Source organism: Pelecanus crispus, chromosome 11 (genome assembly GCF_030463565.1).
Source record: "Pelecanus crispus isolate bPelCri1 chromosome 11, bPelCri1.pri, whole genome shotgun sequence".
NCBI classification, from domain to species: Eukaryota; Metazoa; Chordata; class Aves; order Pelecaniformes; family Pelecanidae; genus Pelecanus; species Pelecanus crispus.
In genome coordinates this window covers 27,842,235-27,857,221 of record NC_134653.1, presented here as the reverse complement: position 1 = coordinate 27,857,221, position 14,987 = coordinate 27,842,235, and the positions used below count along the sequence as shown (strand labels likewise).

Genomic DNA, 14,987 nt, shown 5'->3' with positions numbered 1-14,987 from the left:
CCTTTCTCTGAACACGCTCCAGCACCTCAATGTCTGTCTTGTACTGAGGGGCCCAAAAGTGGACACAGTATTCGAGGTGTGGCCTCACCAGTGCTGAGTACAGGGGCACGATTACTTCTGTGCTCCTGCCGACCACACTGTTCCTGATAAAAGCCAGGATGCTGTTGGTCTTCTTGGCCACCTGGGCACACTGCTGGCTCATGTTCTGCCAGCTGTCAACCAACACCCCCAGGTCCTGGTCAAGCAGGACCTGCCTTTCATGAACCCGTGCTGGCTGGGCCTGATCCCCTGATTGACCTGCACATGCCTGTTGAGCATACTCAAGATGAACCGCTCCATAATCTTCCCCGGCACCGAAGTCAGGCTGACAGGCCTGTAGTTCCCCAGATCCTCTTTACGGCCCTTCTTGTAGATGGGTGTCACATTGGCAAACCTCCAGTTGTCTGGGACCTCCCCTGTTAACCAGGACTGCTGATAGATGATGGAGAGTGGCTTGGCAAGGTCCTCTGCCAGCTCCCTCAGTACTCTTGGGTGGATCCCATCTGGCCCCATAGACTTGTCAGTGTCCAGGTGGTGTAGCATGTCATTAACTGCTTCTTCCTGGATTATGGGGGCTTCATTCTGCTCCCTGTCCCTGTCTTCCAGCTCAGGGGGCTGAATGCCCTGGCGATAACTGGTGTGGCTATTAAAGACTGAGGCAAAGAAGGCATTAAGTACCTCAGCCTTTTCCTCATCCTAGGTGGCAATGTTCCCCCCCACATCCAACAAAGGATGGAGATTCTCCTTGGCTTTCTTTTTGTTGTTAATCATAGAATCATAGAATCATCCAGGTTGGAAAAGACCTCCAAGATCATCCAGTCCAACCATTAACCTACACTACCAAGCCCACTCTAGACTAATCAAGGGTAGACCAGACTAAACCATATCCCGAAGTGCCACATCTACCTGTTTTTTAAACGCCTCCAGGGATGGTGACTCCACCACCTCTCTGGGCAGCCTGTTCCAATGCCTGACCACCCTTTCCGTAAAGAAATTTTTCCTAATTTCCAGTCTAAACCTCCCCTGGCGCAGCTTAAGCCCATTTCCTCTTGTCCTATCGCTAGCTACTTGGGAGAAGAGACCAACACCCACCTCACTACAACCTCCTTTCAGGTAGTTGTAATGTATTGGTAATGTAATGTTGTTGTAATGTATTGGTTGTAATGTAGTTGTAATGTATTGGTAGAAACATTTTTTATTATCTCTTGCAACAGTGGCCAGATTGAGTTCTAGCTGGGCTTTTGCTTTTCTAATTCTGTCTCTGCATGACGTAATGAGTTCCCTGTACTCTTCTTGAGTTGCCTGCCCCTTCTTCCAAAAATAGTAAACTCTCCTTTTTTTCCCTGAGTCCCAGCAAAAGCACCCTGTTCAGCCAGGCCGGTTGTCTTCCCCGCCAGTTCATCTTATGGCACATGGGGACAGCCTCCTCCTGTGCCTTTAAGACTTCCTTATTGAAGAACGCCCAGCCTTCCTGGACCCCTTTGCCCTTCAGGACTGTCTCCCAAGGGACTTTCCCAACCAGTGTCCTGAACAGGCCAAAGTCTGCCCTCCAGAAGTCCATGGTAGTGGTTTTGCTGGCCCTCCTCCTTACTTTGCCAAGAATTGAAAACTATGGTATCATGGTCGCCAAGCCCAAGGCGGCCTCCGACCATGACATCTCCCACGAGTCCTTCTCTGTTTGTAAACAGCAGGTCAAGAAAGGCACCTTCCTTGGTAGGCTCACTTACCAGCTGTGTCAGGAAGTTATCTTCCACACACTCCAGGAACCTCCAAGACTGTTCTTTCTGCTGTGTTGTATTTCCAGCAGATGTCTGGCAAGTTGAAGTCCCCCATGAGAACAAGGGCTAGTGATTGTGAGACTTCTGCCAGCCCTCTTACAGAATGCTTCATCTACCTCTTTATCCTGGTTGGGTGGTCTGTAGCAGACTCCCAGCAGGACGTCTGCTGTGTTGGCCTTCCCCCTCATCCTTACCCATAAACACTCAACCTTATCATTACAGCTGTTGAGCTCTATACAATCGAAACACTCCCTAACATACAGAGCCACCCCACCGCCTCTCCTTCCTTGCCTGTCCCTTCTGAAGAGCTTATAGCCATCCAATGCAGCACTCCAGTCATGAAAGTCATCCCACCACGTTTCTGTGATGGCGACTAAGTCATAGCTGTTCTGCTGCACAATGGCTTCCAGCTCCTCCTATTTGTTGCCCATGCTGCGTGCATTGGTGTAGATGCACTTGAGCTGGGCTATCCATTTCACCCCCAACGTTGCCATGCCACCCTTGGGCTCCTCTCTCGTGGGCCTGGTTATATCCCCTTCCCCCTTCAAACCTAGTTTACAGACCTCTTGATGAGCCCCGCCAACTCATGAGCGAGAATCCCTTTCTCCCTTGGAGAGAGCTGCAGGCCTGGTGCCATGTAAACCTCCCCATGGTCAAAAAAACCAAAATTCCACCGATGGCAGCAGCCTCTGAGCCACTTGTTAATTGGCTGGGCTTTCCTGTTGCTTTCAGTATTCTTCCCTGCCACTGATGGGATTGAGGAAAACACTACCTGTGCTCCCAATCCTTCAACCAATTGTCCTATGTGGATAGTTAGTAGGGATGTGGATAGCTGGCAGCAAAACTGAGTGACTCAGTACATGGACTTTTTTTTTTACCAAAAATACTGTAACTATTGCTTTCAGATGAACCTTGAAGTGTTTTAAATTTGTATAAAGCAAAATTAAATTTTAAGGACATTTTTCTGTCATCACAGACTGTGAGACCAAGTTTCAAGTATTAGTGACCTTTAAGTGGAAGAATGGGGGTGTAGTCTTTGCTTTTAAAAATACATTGAAGGGTGATTTCTTCTCAGAAAGACGAGGTCAAGAATTATGCTCATTTATGTTCAGTAATCAAAATTATATTCGAATGTCTTTAATTCTGAGAACTCTTATGTTAAAGAAAAGAAAAATTAAGACTAGTGAATATAAGAAGGATGACAGCATACCTAAGTATTAGAATAAAAAGTTATGTTCTCTGTTTGGAAGCCAGTTTTCTAAAATCTGCCAAGTAATAGATGTGAACTTTTGAGTCTTGATATAAAAAGGAAGATAAACCTGAGAACAGTTTATTTCCTGTCATAATTCCCATTGTTCTGTGGACTTATCTCACTGAGAAGAATAATTGTTTTCTTCTGCTTTTTCCCCTCTGTTTTGCTTCTTGCACTAGTATTTTATTTTGTTCCTAAGATTTGAAAGCAAAGTAGGAATATCAAGTAGTCTGATAGTACTGTACATTATTCACAAGCTGAAAAAAACAGTAGTGTTACTTCTTTAAAATTGCTGCTAAAATAACCCCGTGGGATTCCATATTCGTCTTGCTTAGTGATTCTAAATAAGTTGCTCACTTCACAGAACTGAATTTGTCAAGTGTTACATAAAGTTTGCACATTTTCAGTATAGGTAAACACTAGATAACATGTAAAAAAGAGTATATTTAACTTTCACCCAGGAAAATTCAGTTTTGAATTTTGGAGTTAAACTTGGTTCTTTGTTTCTTCCAAATCACAAGAGTGAAGATCTGCAGGCCATCGTCTGTCCTTAGTTACGCATCTGGAATACTATTGATCACTCACAGACTGTATGGTATTACCTGGATTTGGTCCTGAAGCTGTGATGTATTTGGCTGTTCTGCTCTTGATAAATTTGACTAATTTGATTATACCTGCATTCATTTTTGTACCACAGACTGAAAAAAAAGAATAATTCTATTGTTTTCGTATTATTAACTATATATAACTTCAAATATACATCTAGAGTTCATCTATTGAACAAAGATTATGAGAATGAAGAATTACTTCAGTCCTTCCTTCCCTGTGTCTGAAGGCTGTTCTTTGCTCTTTTGTTCAGATGGGGGTGTTAGAAGATCTAATTATGCTCCAGAAATGGGTATCTGGGCAGTAATGCTGTAGCATTATTAGATGAAAGGAGTTACCTACTCATTGTTGACCTTTTTAAGATTATTTCTTGAAGTCTAGTTGTTACACCAGAAAAGAAATTTCCCATGGTCGAAGGAGAATATTTCTATGTGTATTGCTGTTTCCTCACTTAATTCTTAGCTTAGAAATTGAAGCGCAGTCAGCTTTTCACTGTACTGGCAGTCTGGGATAGCCTGGTTTTTGGCAAAACCCAGGTAATGTGGTACTGTGGCATTCATTGGGCAGTGCTCTACAGGGATATTTCAGTGGCTCTTTACAGATTCAGCTTGACTTCATTGAGGTTTATTACCGTCAGCCAAGAGAAAATCATGATTAGTTCTGCATAGAGCTACTCAGGAATTTCTTGATTTCCCTTCTCAGCACTCCCTGGAGCTTATTAGCCACAGCTCAGTGCCAGACCCCATCTACCTCTGCATTTGAGCAGCAGTGTGTCCAGGGCAGTAATTTAGACAGCTAGGAAGGATGGTGCGGCGAGCCTGAGGGGTTCTGCAGGAGTCGTCTCGCCCTGGTAGAGCTGGAGCTAATGAACAGTGTTTGAACTGAGGCTGATTCAGTATAGGACTATTAGATTATCTCTGCATCCTACTCTCAGTCTCCCTGGTATTAGGAGCATAATGCTGATACACCTGAGTTGCCTCTGCATGGATCTGCCTGAGGTCCAGAGGGCTTATTAGCTCAGGCACTGTGCTTCATGAAAATAGATGGCCTGTTTGCAGACTCGAGCTTGCTCTCAGATGCAGTGCTCCTAAGTGATGAATCTGAATTGTGTCTGTGTGGTGTGCCTGTATCCACAACCTGGGGAGTCTGATAGCATGCCCTATGAACCTGGATAAACTACAGATAATTGAGAGCTGTGAATGTATTTACAGCTAGATCTTTGCATCAGGTACTTTGAACAAAATCTTCAGTTTTCAGTCACAGAATTGCCTAATTCTTAGAATATAATATGGTATTATTCAGCAGAAGTATTTAGTTTTCAGAGACAAGAGGGTGTTGAAAAGGGTAAGGAAAGACAAAGATAAAATGGGATTAATTATTTGAAGAGAAAGGCAGCTTCAAGAATGTTAAAAGTGTGCTTTATGCACTAGTATCAAATGATCACCTTCTGTAGGTGAACTCTCTGCTCAAGTACATTGTGTTGCTTGTGGCTGAAGGTGATGTGCAAGAGAAGATGTTAATATGTAGTTAAGTCTTCTAGCAATAGTCAAAGTCTGAATTGTTAAGAACAATTCTGCGTTACTGCTAAGAATATAAAAGATGAATAAGAACACAGGAGATTGTTTTGAACACTGTTTGAGTGAGAATTCTGTTACTGACATTAGATATGATTTTGTTTGCAGCAGTGGGAGTATCATGCTTTTGTTACAGTATCCTGTGATACTTATATCTTCCTTTCAACTTATTTATCTACACTTTTTGTAAATTTCAAATGTTCATAAATTCTTACAGGAAAAGTACTGGAAATAAGGTGTTTGCCGTGACTCAAAGATGATTGCTGTGACTCAAAATTTTATTGAAATGCCTTCTAAGAATTGTCTTTACTCTTATTTTTCAGGGGTTTGGCTCTTAATAAATGGTACCTTGTTCTTAGCTCAGATCTTTTAAGCAGAAGAGAATTAACATCTTATAGTTGATCCTGGCATTTACAGATGAGCTTCTTACATGTAGAGGACAGAATTTTGCCTTGTGATGATGTGCAGTTTTTGTAGCATCAGGAAAGCCAGTCATGATGAGAAGGTTCTTGTAGCATGCATCATATGCATAAATAATTGAGTTTACAATCCTAGATGTTGAAAAATGATAAGTGGTGATAAACAGGCAGCTGAAGTACTGTAAAAGTAATATGGTGAGCTTTTATATGAATTGCAAATAGGTGAATGCTTTGCATTTTCAATTTATGATTACAAAATTTCAGTTGAGCAAACTCCTAAGTTAACCAGTATGTTGAGGAATGGGTGTGGCTGGTTTGAAGTCAGAACTTACTAAAATGAATAAATGAAAATTGATGCTTTCTATCAGAGGAAAAATGGTAAAGGAAGTTACTTACCAGTTAACAGAACACTCCTGGGAGTATACAGCTTCCTAAAACTTTAGAGGCAAATGACAGTGGAGAACGTGGTATTTTTCTGTACCCTTCAGTCTCCCAAATGACAATTACAGTAGAAGCATTTCACTTCTGCCATCTCAAATGAGTTTTCTTTAGACATAACAGGTGCGCTCTGACATTGGGGACACACATGTGACATTGCTGTTGGATGTGTAAGATATTATGAATGTAATTTCTACTTACACATTTCATTTTTAAACTTAAATTTCATAGTGAAACCTGTTGGAATTGATTCTTAAACCTCAGTGATTACGTGTGGGTTTTGTTTTGGTTTTGAAATAAAGATCCAAAATTGTGCTACACAGTTTATTCTTGGTGAACATGTTTCTATTGGCTTTGAAGTGTCTTCCTGTTTGGTTTGCTTTTTAAGGAAGCTTAGTGAAAATTTTCAAAGAATTACGTTTTGTCTTTTGGCATGCAGTTGCAGTTTTCTTTAATGAATGTTTTAGAGGAATAACATCTTCCAAAATATGCTGCTGATGGGTACTTTTTCTTGTAATGTTGAAGTTAAAGATAGCAACTTGCTACAGTGTTTAGTCATTTGGGATCAATCCAGCCACTTTCCTTGGTGTCTAGCCATCTGTATGATAGTATTCATACTGTGCAATTCTATATCCCTTTTAGCCGGATTTTCATTAGCTGTCCCTTCTTTTTCCACAAAGTCCTCTCCAACCTGTTTTTCCATACAGAGGAAATTGATGTTTGTGTGTTAGAGCAGAAATTCTTCTGTGCCTTTTCCTTATCCACAGGGTTGACAAACTGTAGTGTTTATATTCACAGAAGCAACTTGGTGCATAGTAGAAAACTTTGAATGATCTTAAGGCTGAAACTTGAAGCTGAATCTAGTCTCGTTGATTAAAGACGAGTTCATGAATTAGCATAGGAAAAAGAAAAAAACGCTTTATTAGCAGTTACAGTGCTATTTAAATTACTTGTATGAGACATGTTTACAGAAATATGGGTAGTAGTTGGTTGTAATTGGGGAAAAATATGCATAGTTTCTTAATGTGATTTTCATCATCTGCCTTCAGACAGCTAGGTAACTTAATGCAATCAATCTTCAGCTTGCAGATGACTTTTTCATTGATATTTGTGGTGTTGTAGGTTCAGGTACTACAAAAAGAGCTCGCAGCATCCACTTCTGAAGATACTCACCCATACAAAGAAGAGCTGGAAACAGCCTTGGAACAGTGTTTTTATTGTTTATATGGTTTCCCTAGCAAAAAAAGCAAAGCAAGGTACCTAGAAGAACATTCAGTACAGCAGGTAAGATATGTATTATTTAATGTCAATGGAATATCCTGAAGTCATGAAAGATACACCTTTGATTGGTTTTAATGCACCTTAATGTATTTTGGAGAAAGATTACTTCTATTTCCTTGTGAAATTTATGCATTTTACATATTGTAGAAAATAAACTCATTTAAAAAAATGTGGAAGCCTTTATGAGTATAAAGGGCCAGATATTTGAAATGAAATGATAGTATGGTCTTATTCACAGTAGTCTGCCATTTTGAAACTATTGACAAATTGATTTTATTGAGCCATGACTTTCCTGTTTTTAACAGAGAAGTTTGAGGAAAATTAGAGAGGAAAAAAGCTTGAGAGAAGAAAACTTTAGCAGCCAACCTTGCAATTTATGAATGTGAAAAATGTCACTGTTAATTATGCAAGTAAATTATAGTTTATTTTGAAATGTATGATGGTAAATATCTGGTAGCTGTTTATGAGAAATGTGTGAAGTTGAGTTTGGAGAACAACTACTACAGAGTGCCTTGGGAAGAGGGTTGTAGTATTAACGAAAGGACAGAAAAAGCAGCAGTCCTCTGCCTTGAAACATCATTGATTTTGTTCAAAAACCTCAGATGATTTTTGCATTTACCAAATGCAAGTGGTCATAGAATTATAAATGAAAAACAGTTTCATACAAGCAAAACAATTGTCTGGGTCCTTTAAACATACCTTTTTAAATACACAAATACTGTTATGTTATTACTCATTGAATATTTGTGAATTCTATCTCTTAAACTTAACCTCTTGGAAAATTAAGATAATGAGAAAATGGGAATAACTAAGAAGAAAGGGAAGTATAAGTAGATTATCCACATGTATTCTTACTTGAGTTTGAAATTGAAGGTGTAGAGCTTTTCTCCTCTGTATCTTACCCATGATCTCAGTGTCACTAAGGATGCTTGCAGTTGATTCTCGCTTGTAGACAACTTTTCTGAGCAACTCTTCTAGGCAAGTAGAATGACTTTATTTTTCAGTGACATACACTAAGTTACAGCCCAGTACCTTAGTCTTTTTAATCAGTGAGCAGTATGCTGTATTTGTGAGCAACATAAATTAATGGCACCTTTAGTTGTTCTGTTCTTGGGAGGTTTAATTTGTTTCCTGCTGGAGTAATATTTATATTCTTATGAACTAGAAAAGCCATTGAAACTCATCGTTAGTAGACTTTTGATTTTTGGAATTTGAGATAATTTTTTTCCCATCTCATCTACCTCCCTCTTCAGGTTGATCTAACATGGGAAGATGCTTTGTTCATGTTTGAATATTTTAAGCCTAAAACTCTTCCGGAATTTGATAGTTACAAAACCAGTACTGTGTCTGCCGATTTGGCCAACCTTTTGAAGAAGACTGCTACAATTGTTCCTCGAACAGATAAGCCTATGCTGAGCCTAGATACTGTATCTGCCTATATTGAAGGAACATGCAGCAAGGTATAAATAATTGCTTTTAAAAAAAAATACAAAGGAGTAAAAATTATTGTTGTTATTTTTATGTTGACTTTGAGGTAGTTAGGGGAATGATTTATTCCATGATGCTGGATTTCCTCAAGTAATTGCATTTAAATGAAGTAAGAATGACACCACCAAAGCTTTTAGTCTTGGAATGGCGAGTTGTAATATACATTAATATGGAGTCAATATGAGATGTTTGTAAATGCTCTGTGTATCTGTGGAATGCTTTCACTGTCTTCATATTCAATACGTTCATATTCTGTGATGAAAAGGCTACTTTCACTACAAGGAAGAAGCAAGTGTGCAGTTCATTTAGTATGAACATTTTATTTAATATGAACCTTTACTTTTTTTATTTTCAGGCACCATCTCTCCCGGATGGTGCAGACTATTCTCCACCAGTGGTGACCGAGTTGTACTATCTTCTGGCAGACTATCATTTCAAGAATAAAGAACAGTCTAAGGCCATTAAATTTTACATGCACGACATTTGTATTTGTCCAAACAGGTCAGTATTATTGAATCCTGCTGCACATCATTCATTCTTCTCACTTCTTTCAGTACTGAAAAGCAGACAACAAAAGATACTTATTTTGGTTTCAGGAGTTTAAAGAAAAAAAAAAAAAAACCAACCTAAAAACCCCACCTGCAATCCATTATCATAGGTCAATTGTATAAATATCTAAATAAATATCTCTAAAACAACCCAACAAACAAAAAACCCAAAAGCTAGCGTTAAATATTTGATTGTTTTGGAATGAAAACAAAAAAAAGAGGGGGGGGAGCTAAATTAAAATCAAGAATAACTGGGAAAGGCAAGAACCGAATCAGTATCCCTCTTCTACACCGTTTTTTCTTTGTTTTGGCATGTTCATACTTGACAAGGAATGAAAAATGTCACTGTTTAATAGCATAGCTATAGCACAAATAGCATTCTTCAGTGGATTAACTGTTTAGGCTGACCTCTTTCTGAGTATTGATCTTGCTGCTAGAAAGCTACTCAGAGAATACAAGCTCAAGCAAAGTTTTTAAGTGATGTTTAAACTAAAACTTGTTTCTTGATAATTAACAACTTACTGAAATACCACCAAGATTAAGCTCTCTCATCTTAAAAATAAAGCATGTTTTGAATAAGTCTTCTAAAATGAAACTAAATCATCTTTAAATTTACTGATTAAATATGGGGTTTGTATGTTAGATGTTAGCTATCATTTTAATTCTCCTTGAAGTTGATAGATCAGGGTCAGTGACAAAAACCCTAGTTTGATAGATTTGAGACAGGAAAACTATTTCTAAGTCCAGTCACATAACAGAGACAAGGGAAGGTGAAGGCACAGAGCAATTTTACATGTGAAATCTGCAGAGGCAATAGCTGTGGTTTAATGTTATTGAATCTTGTAGTCTGGGAACTGTGATTAGCACATTGCTAAAACTCTTGTTTGAAGCCTGATAAAGAAATTGCCACACTGCCCCATTTTTCTGTAGTTCTGATACTTTAAAACCTTAATTCATAAATAAATGAGTGGAATGCATTTTTACTTTAATGTGTGACATTTTGTTGCTCAAAAGATGCTTTATGTGGTAGCATTGTATTTTTACCACAGTCATATGAGATGTTACTTCTTCAAATGTCTGTATTACAGTCCCCCTTCCATTCCACTCAGGAATCTGACTATTGAGGTCACTTGACCCAGAAGCGGGTTTTCAGTTGAAATCAGCAAGAAATAAGCAAATTGTGAGAACATTATGATTATTCCTTTGGTGTTAGAATCATGGTAAAATTGAAAAATTCCAGAGCAGTTGACCCCAGATGTTAATGTGAGATTATGGAATATGGAAACTACTCTTCAGACTGTATTGTCAATGATCTAGTAAACACAGGACTAGATCCGGAACAGTCCCCTCAGTAAGCAATCTATATTGTTCATCAGAATTTTCCTATGCGAATGCATTTTGGTTTTTGTAATTTTTATGTTGGAAAATGATGATGATGGTGATAAAGACCATTCACAGTTCAGTCCAACAATACAAAATGTCATAATGGCTGTCTGCTGGCTTACAGAAATAAGAGGTGACAATGTTTGGACAGGACAGCGTGGTTACTGGGAAAAGAAAGCAATGGGAGTGCTGCCATTAGAAGTATAGATGCGGTATTTTTGCATGGCAAGTAAACCCTGTTTCATCTGTTTTTCATGTGTCACAATTATTGGGGACAGTGCTTTATTAGGAAACCATTTTTAATAAAATCAGTATGATTTGGGCTATACAGCCTCTGTTCCACTATGAAGGGAGGACGAGATGCAGAAATCTGTTTTCAGAGAGCGTATGATGAAAGGATGAGAAAGTTGCAGATACAACAAAATGGATCTTGTCTATGCTATTCAGTGTAATGTTTAGGGGGAAAATTGTTCATGTGCTATGTTCTTGCTTGCATAGGTTTGATTCATGGGCTGGCATGGCTCTGGCTCGAGCAAGTCGTATTCAAGACAAGTTGAACTCTAATGAATTGAAAAGTGATGGCCCAATCTGGAAGCACTCTACTCCCGTCTTGAATTGCTTCAAGCGAGCCCTAGAGATTGACAGCTCTAATCTCTCCTTGTGGATAGAATACGGCACCATTTCCTATGCCCTACATTCTTTTGCATCTCGACAACTTAAGCAGTGGAAATCAGAACTCCCCCCTGAAGTTGTGCAGCAGGTGGGATCTAACTGAGAGCAGTATGAAATTTTACATATTTTAAATTAACTTTTTAAACATAGTAACTTTTTAAATTAAATATTTACATGCTGTATACCACATATTAGACTGTATGGTTACTTAGTAACATTGGAAATTCTAATATTCATTAATATAAGCTCCTGGTGTCAAGCAATATTTAAAGGTTTTTTTTCTTCTTTTCCTGTGCAAAATTAGTTTGAGCTTGATCTTTGAATTATCTTTCGAAGGTGACACAAAATTATTGTAACCTTCTGGAAAGGGGAATTATATTTACCTTATCTTTCTGTAAATGTCATACAATGTCTCCAGGAGAAGGTGAAATGTATACATATTTAAATAGTGAAAAGATCAGGAATTACTCTGATAACTGTGTCCATATGTCATCTCTTGTATCTAAAGACATCTTCCCCCTTTTCTATGTTTTTGGTCTATTTACTTAAACAAAAGATCAAAATGAGGAGATTGATAGAGTTTTTGTAGAAAAAGTTGTTATAAATTCATTAGCTCTGTATGCGTGATGATGATGAAAAAGTTAGCATTATTATGAAGTTTATTACTAAGCCAAAATGAGCAATTCTGAATACTCTCTGACAGTGATAAGAGTTGCTAGGGGAAATGTTTTGTCTGTCTTTTTGGACCAGTAAACTCTATTTCTGATTTAACTATTCTGACTTACAAATATTATGTAGTCCACAACTGGAAGCAGAATAAAACAAAAAGAAGTGCCGCTCCTGAGCATCTGCTGTAATTTGTAATAACTTTTAGTGTTTGAACTGTAGAGATTGGTATTGGGAACATCCTTTGTTTCCAGGAGAACATATTTACAGGAAAGTGATGGGTCTTGCATCTGAGTTGCCTATATAACTATATTAACATTGTACTTCCCATAGACACTTACACAGCAATTGACCCTATAAGAAGAAAGACAATGTAAGCATGCGTATTAAAGGAGAAGAAATGGTTTATTAAATAGTATGTTTGAAATAACAGCTAACAACAGACTTTTCTTTCTGAGGGTTATTACATCCAAGAGTTCCAAAACTAACTACTCAGAAAATTAAATTATTACATTTTATGCCTTTGATCTATAAAAAGTTTGGTCTTACTGTCTTGTGGCCTCTTGGCTGTGAGCGACTTGCTGAAGAATTCCAGGGATAATGCTGGAGTTATTTCGTATTATCAGATAAAAGGTACAATACAGAACAGCCATGTTAAGTTGTGGATTAAATCAGAATGTTTATTTAGGACTACTTGAATATTCCTTTTTTCAAGTGAATATATTAAAATGGCATCACTTACTAAGAAAAGCTCTATTATAATAAAAGATAAATTAGAACAATATAATCTCCCTTCCAGGGATATATCTCTTGAGGAACGTGTTTCTCATACATAAAAACCTTATTATTCTCTTCTCCTTACAAAACATTTAGGAAAGAAAAGGCTATGTTGTAGTTCTTGAAGTGCAACAAGTGCTTAGGGTACTGTTATAGCCCAACAATTTAAATTTATAAACTTCTTTTTCAAAGAGAGAAAATTACATTAATGCATCTCTTGACCTATTTTTTATGTGACTTTATTGGCAGCTAACCTTAATTTATGTTGCTGGTTTTAATTTCTTCGGGGGTGGGGGGAAGTATTATTGCCATATTCAGCTCAAAATTACATGCATTGCAAGGAAGATAAAATACATTTCTTCACAAATGATAGTGGTCCATAGTGGCTCTAGCACACTTTAGTTGCAGAACAAAACAAATAATTTTTTTTTCTTTGAAGAGTTAAGATAATTACAGCTCTGAAAAAGTGGTAAAATTGCTTTTTGTAGGCATGTATATTGGTTTGTTATTTTTCAGATTTATATTTATATGCATATGTTTACACTTCTGGCTTACTGTTTTGTTCTGGTTATTTGTCAGCAGTTACTGGAATGAACAAAAGCCTATCCATAAACACATTTTGTGGGCTGTCAGGATGTATTCGATCACTTGGATATGTTCTGGGTCTTTTAGGTTGAAAATGTCTTAAATGATGTACCTCGTTTATGCACTTTTATATGCAGGAGTGTATTTTTAGACTTCTTTGTCCCAGCCACAGTGAATTCATGTATTCTCAACACTTCATTCGATCACAGATGGAGGAGCGTCGAGACAGTATGTTGGAGACAGCCAAATTGTGTTTTACGTCAGCATCTCGCTGTGAGGGAGATGGCGATGAAGAGGAGTGGCTTATTCACTACATGCTGGGAAAGATTGCAGAGAAGCAGAAACAGCCTCCTGTTGTCTATCTGCTTCATTACAAACAGGCAGGTCATTACTTGCATGAGGAGGCTGCCCGATATCCAAAGAAGATTCACTACCATAATCCACCAGAACTTGCCATGGAAGCGTTGGAGGTAAAAGAAAGTTAAATATGTAGGCTTGAAAACCTTGTTCTCTACAGATAATGGAATACCAGTTATTATTATTTTATATTATTAGGCATATGTATGTGGTGCTCTGCATCTGGGAACACTTACGAGACCAACTTGGAGAATAAAATGGAGCCTGCTATTCAGGCTGGTTTTGTTTAAAGACAGTTTATGTATGAAGTTTCAGTATTGGACAGACAGGCAGAAATTCCAATTCCAGATTTTGCTGCACACAGTTCAGTAATAATTTTTTATCAGAATCAAACGTGGATGGGTTTCACAAGCATCTCATACCTATGAAAGCATAAGCTCATGCATGAGTTATGGAATAGTAGTCATAGCACCTTTGCTTTCACTGTGTTGTCTGGTAAGGTAGTGGATCTAGAGCATACCCAGTGGTGACTTGCTTCCAAGGAGATCAGGTCTGCTTTCATTGTTGTATTCCATAGGTTGCAGTTATAAAATTTTTACAGCGTTCAGATCTTGTAATTTACAAGCAGCTTTCAAAGGCTGGAAAAATCCTGTTCAGGTAAGTTCAGGTAGCAGATGACTGTATGTACTAACTCCTGCAGTTTCTACAGAGACTATTTGTAATAGGTTGCAGAGCTATGAATTCTGTACTGACCAAATGGACTTTGGTGTTTTCTAGGTATACTTTCGACTTCATGCTTCTATTTTGAAACTTGTGGGGAAACCAGACTCCGGAGTAGATGCAGAGATACTAGTTAGTTTCATGAAAGAAGCTTCTGAGGGACCATTTGCCAGGGGTGAGGAGAAGAACACCCCAAAAGTTGCAGAAAAGTGAGTGCTAATTTCCAGAAGTGTCCTCTGAAAATATACTTACAAACTACTGTAAATAAGCCATTAAAATGAAGCTGAATGAAATATAGACAAAACAAAGTGATCAGAATTAATTCTGATGTTTGCAGTTTTCAGGTATCATGAGCAGTAAGTTTATACACTACTCTGGGATCTTCTCAAGAATTGGCACAGTGT

At 38.1% G+C, this 14,987-nt stretch overlaps 1 protein-coding gene across 4 annotated transcripts in view; it reads left to right on the top strand.

The window, feature by feature from the left end:
* CABIN1 (calcineurin binding protein 1) overlaps positions 1-14,987 on the top strand; it is a 124,967-nt gene that overhangs the window by 22,427 nt on the left and 87,553 nt on the right. For all 4 annotated transcript variants that reach the window (XM_075718187.1, XM_075718188.1, XM_075718189.1 and 1 more), the window contains exons 21-26: positions 7,229-7,390; positions 8,641-8,847; positions 9,231-9,376; positions 11,305-11,566; positions 13,716-13,976; positions 14,641-14,792. In XM_075718187.1, the coding sequence (XP_075574302.1) occupies positions 7,229-7,390; positions 8,641-8,847; positions 9,231-9,376; positions 11,305-11,566; positions 13,716-13,976; positions 14,641-14,792 (1,190 nt within the window). The remainder of the gene's footprint in view (positions 1-7,228; positions 7,391-8,640; positions 8,848-9,230; positions 9,377-11,304; positions 11,567-13,715; positions 13,977-14,640; positions 14,793-14,987) is intronic.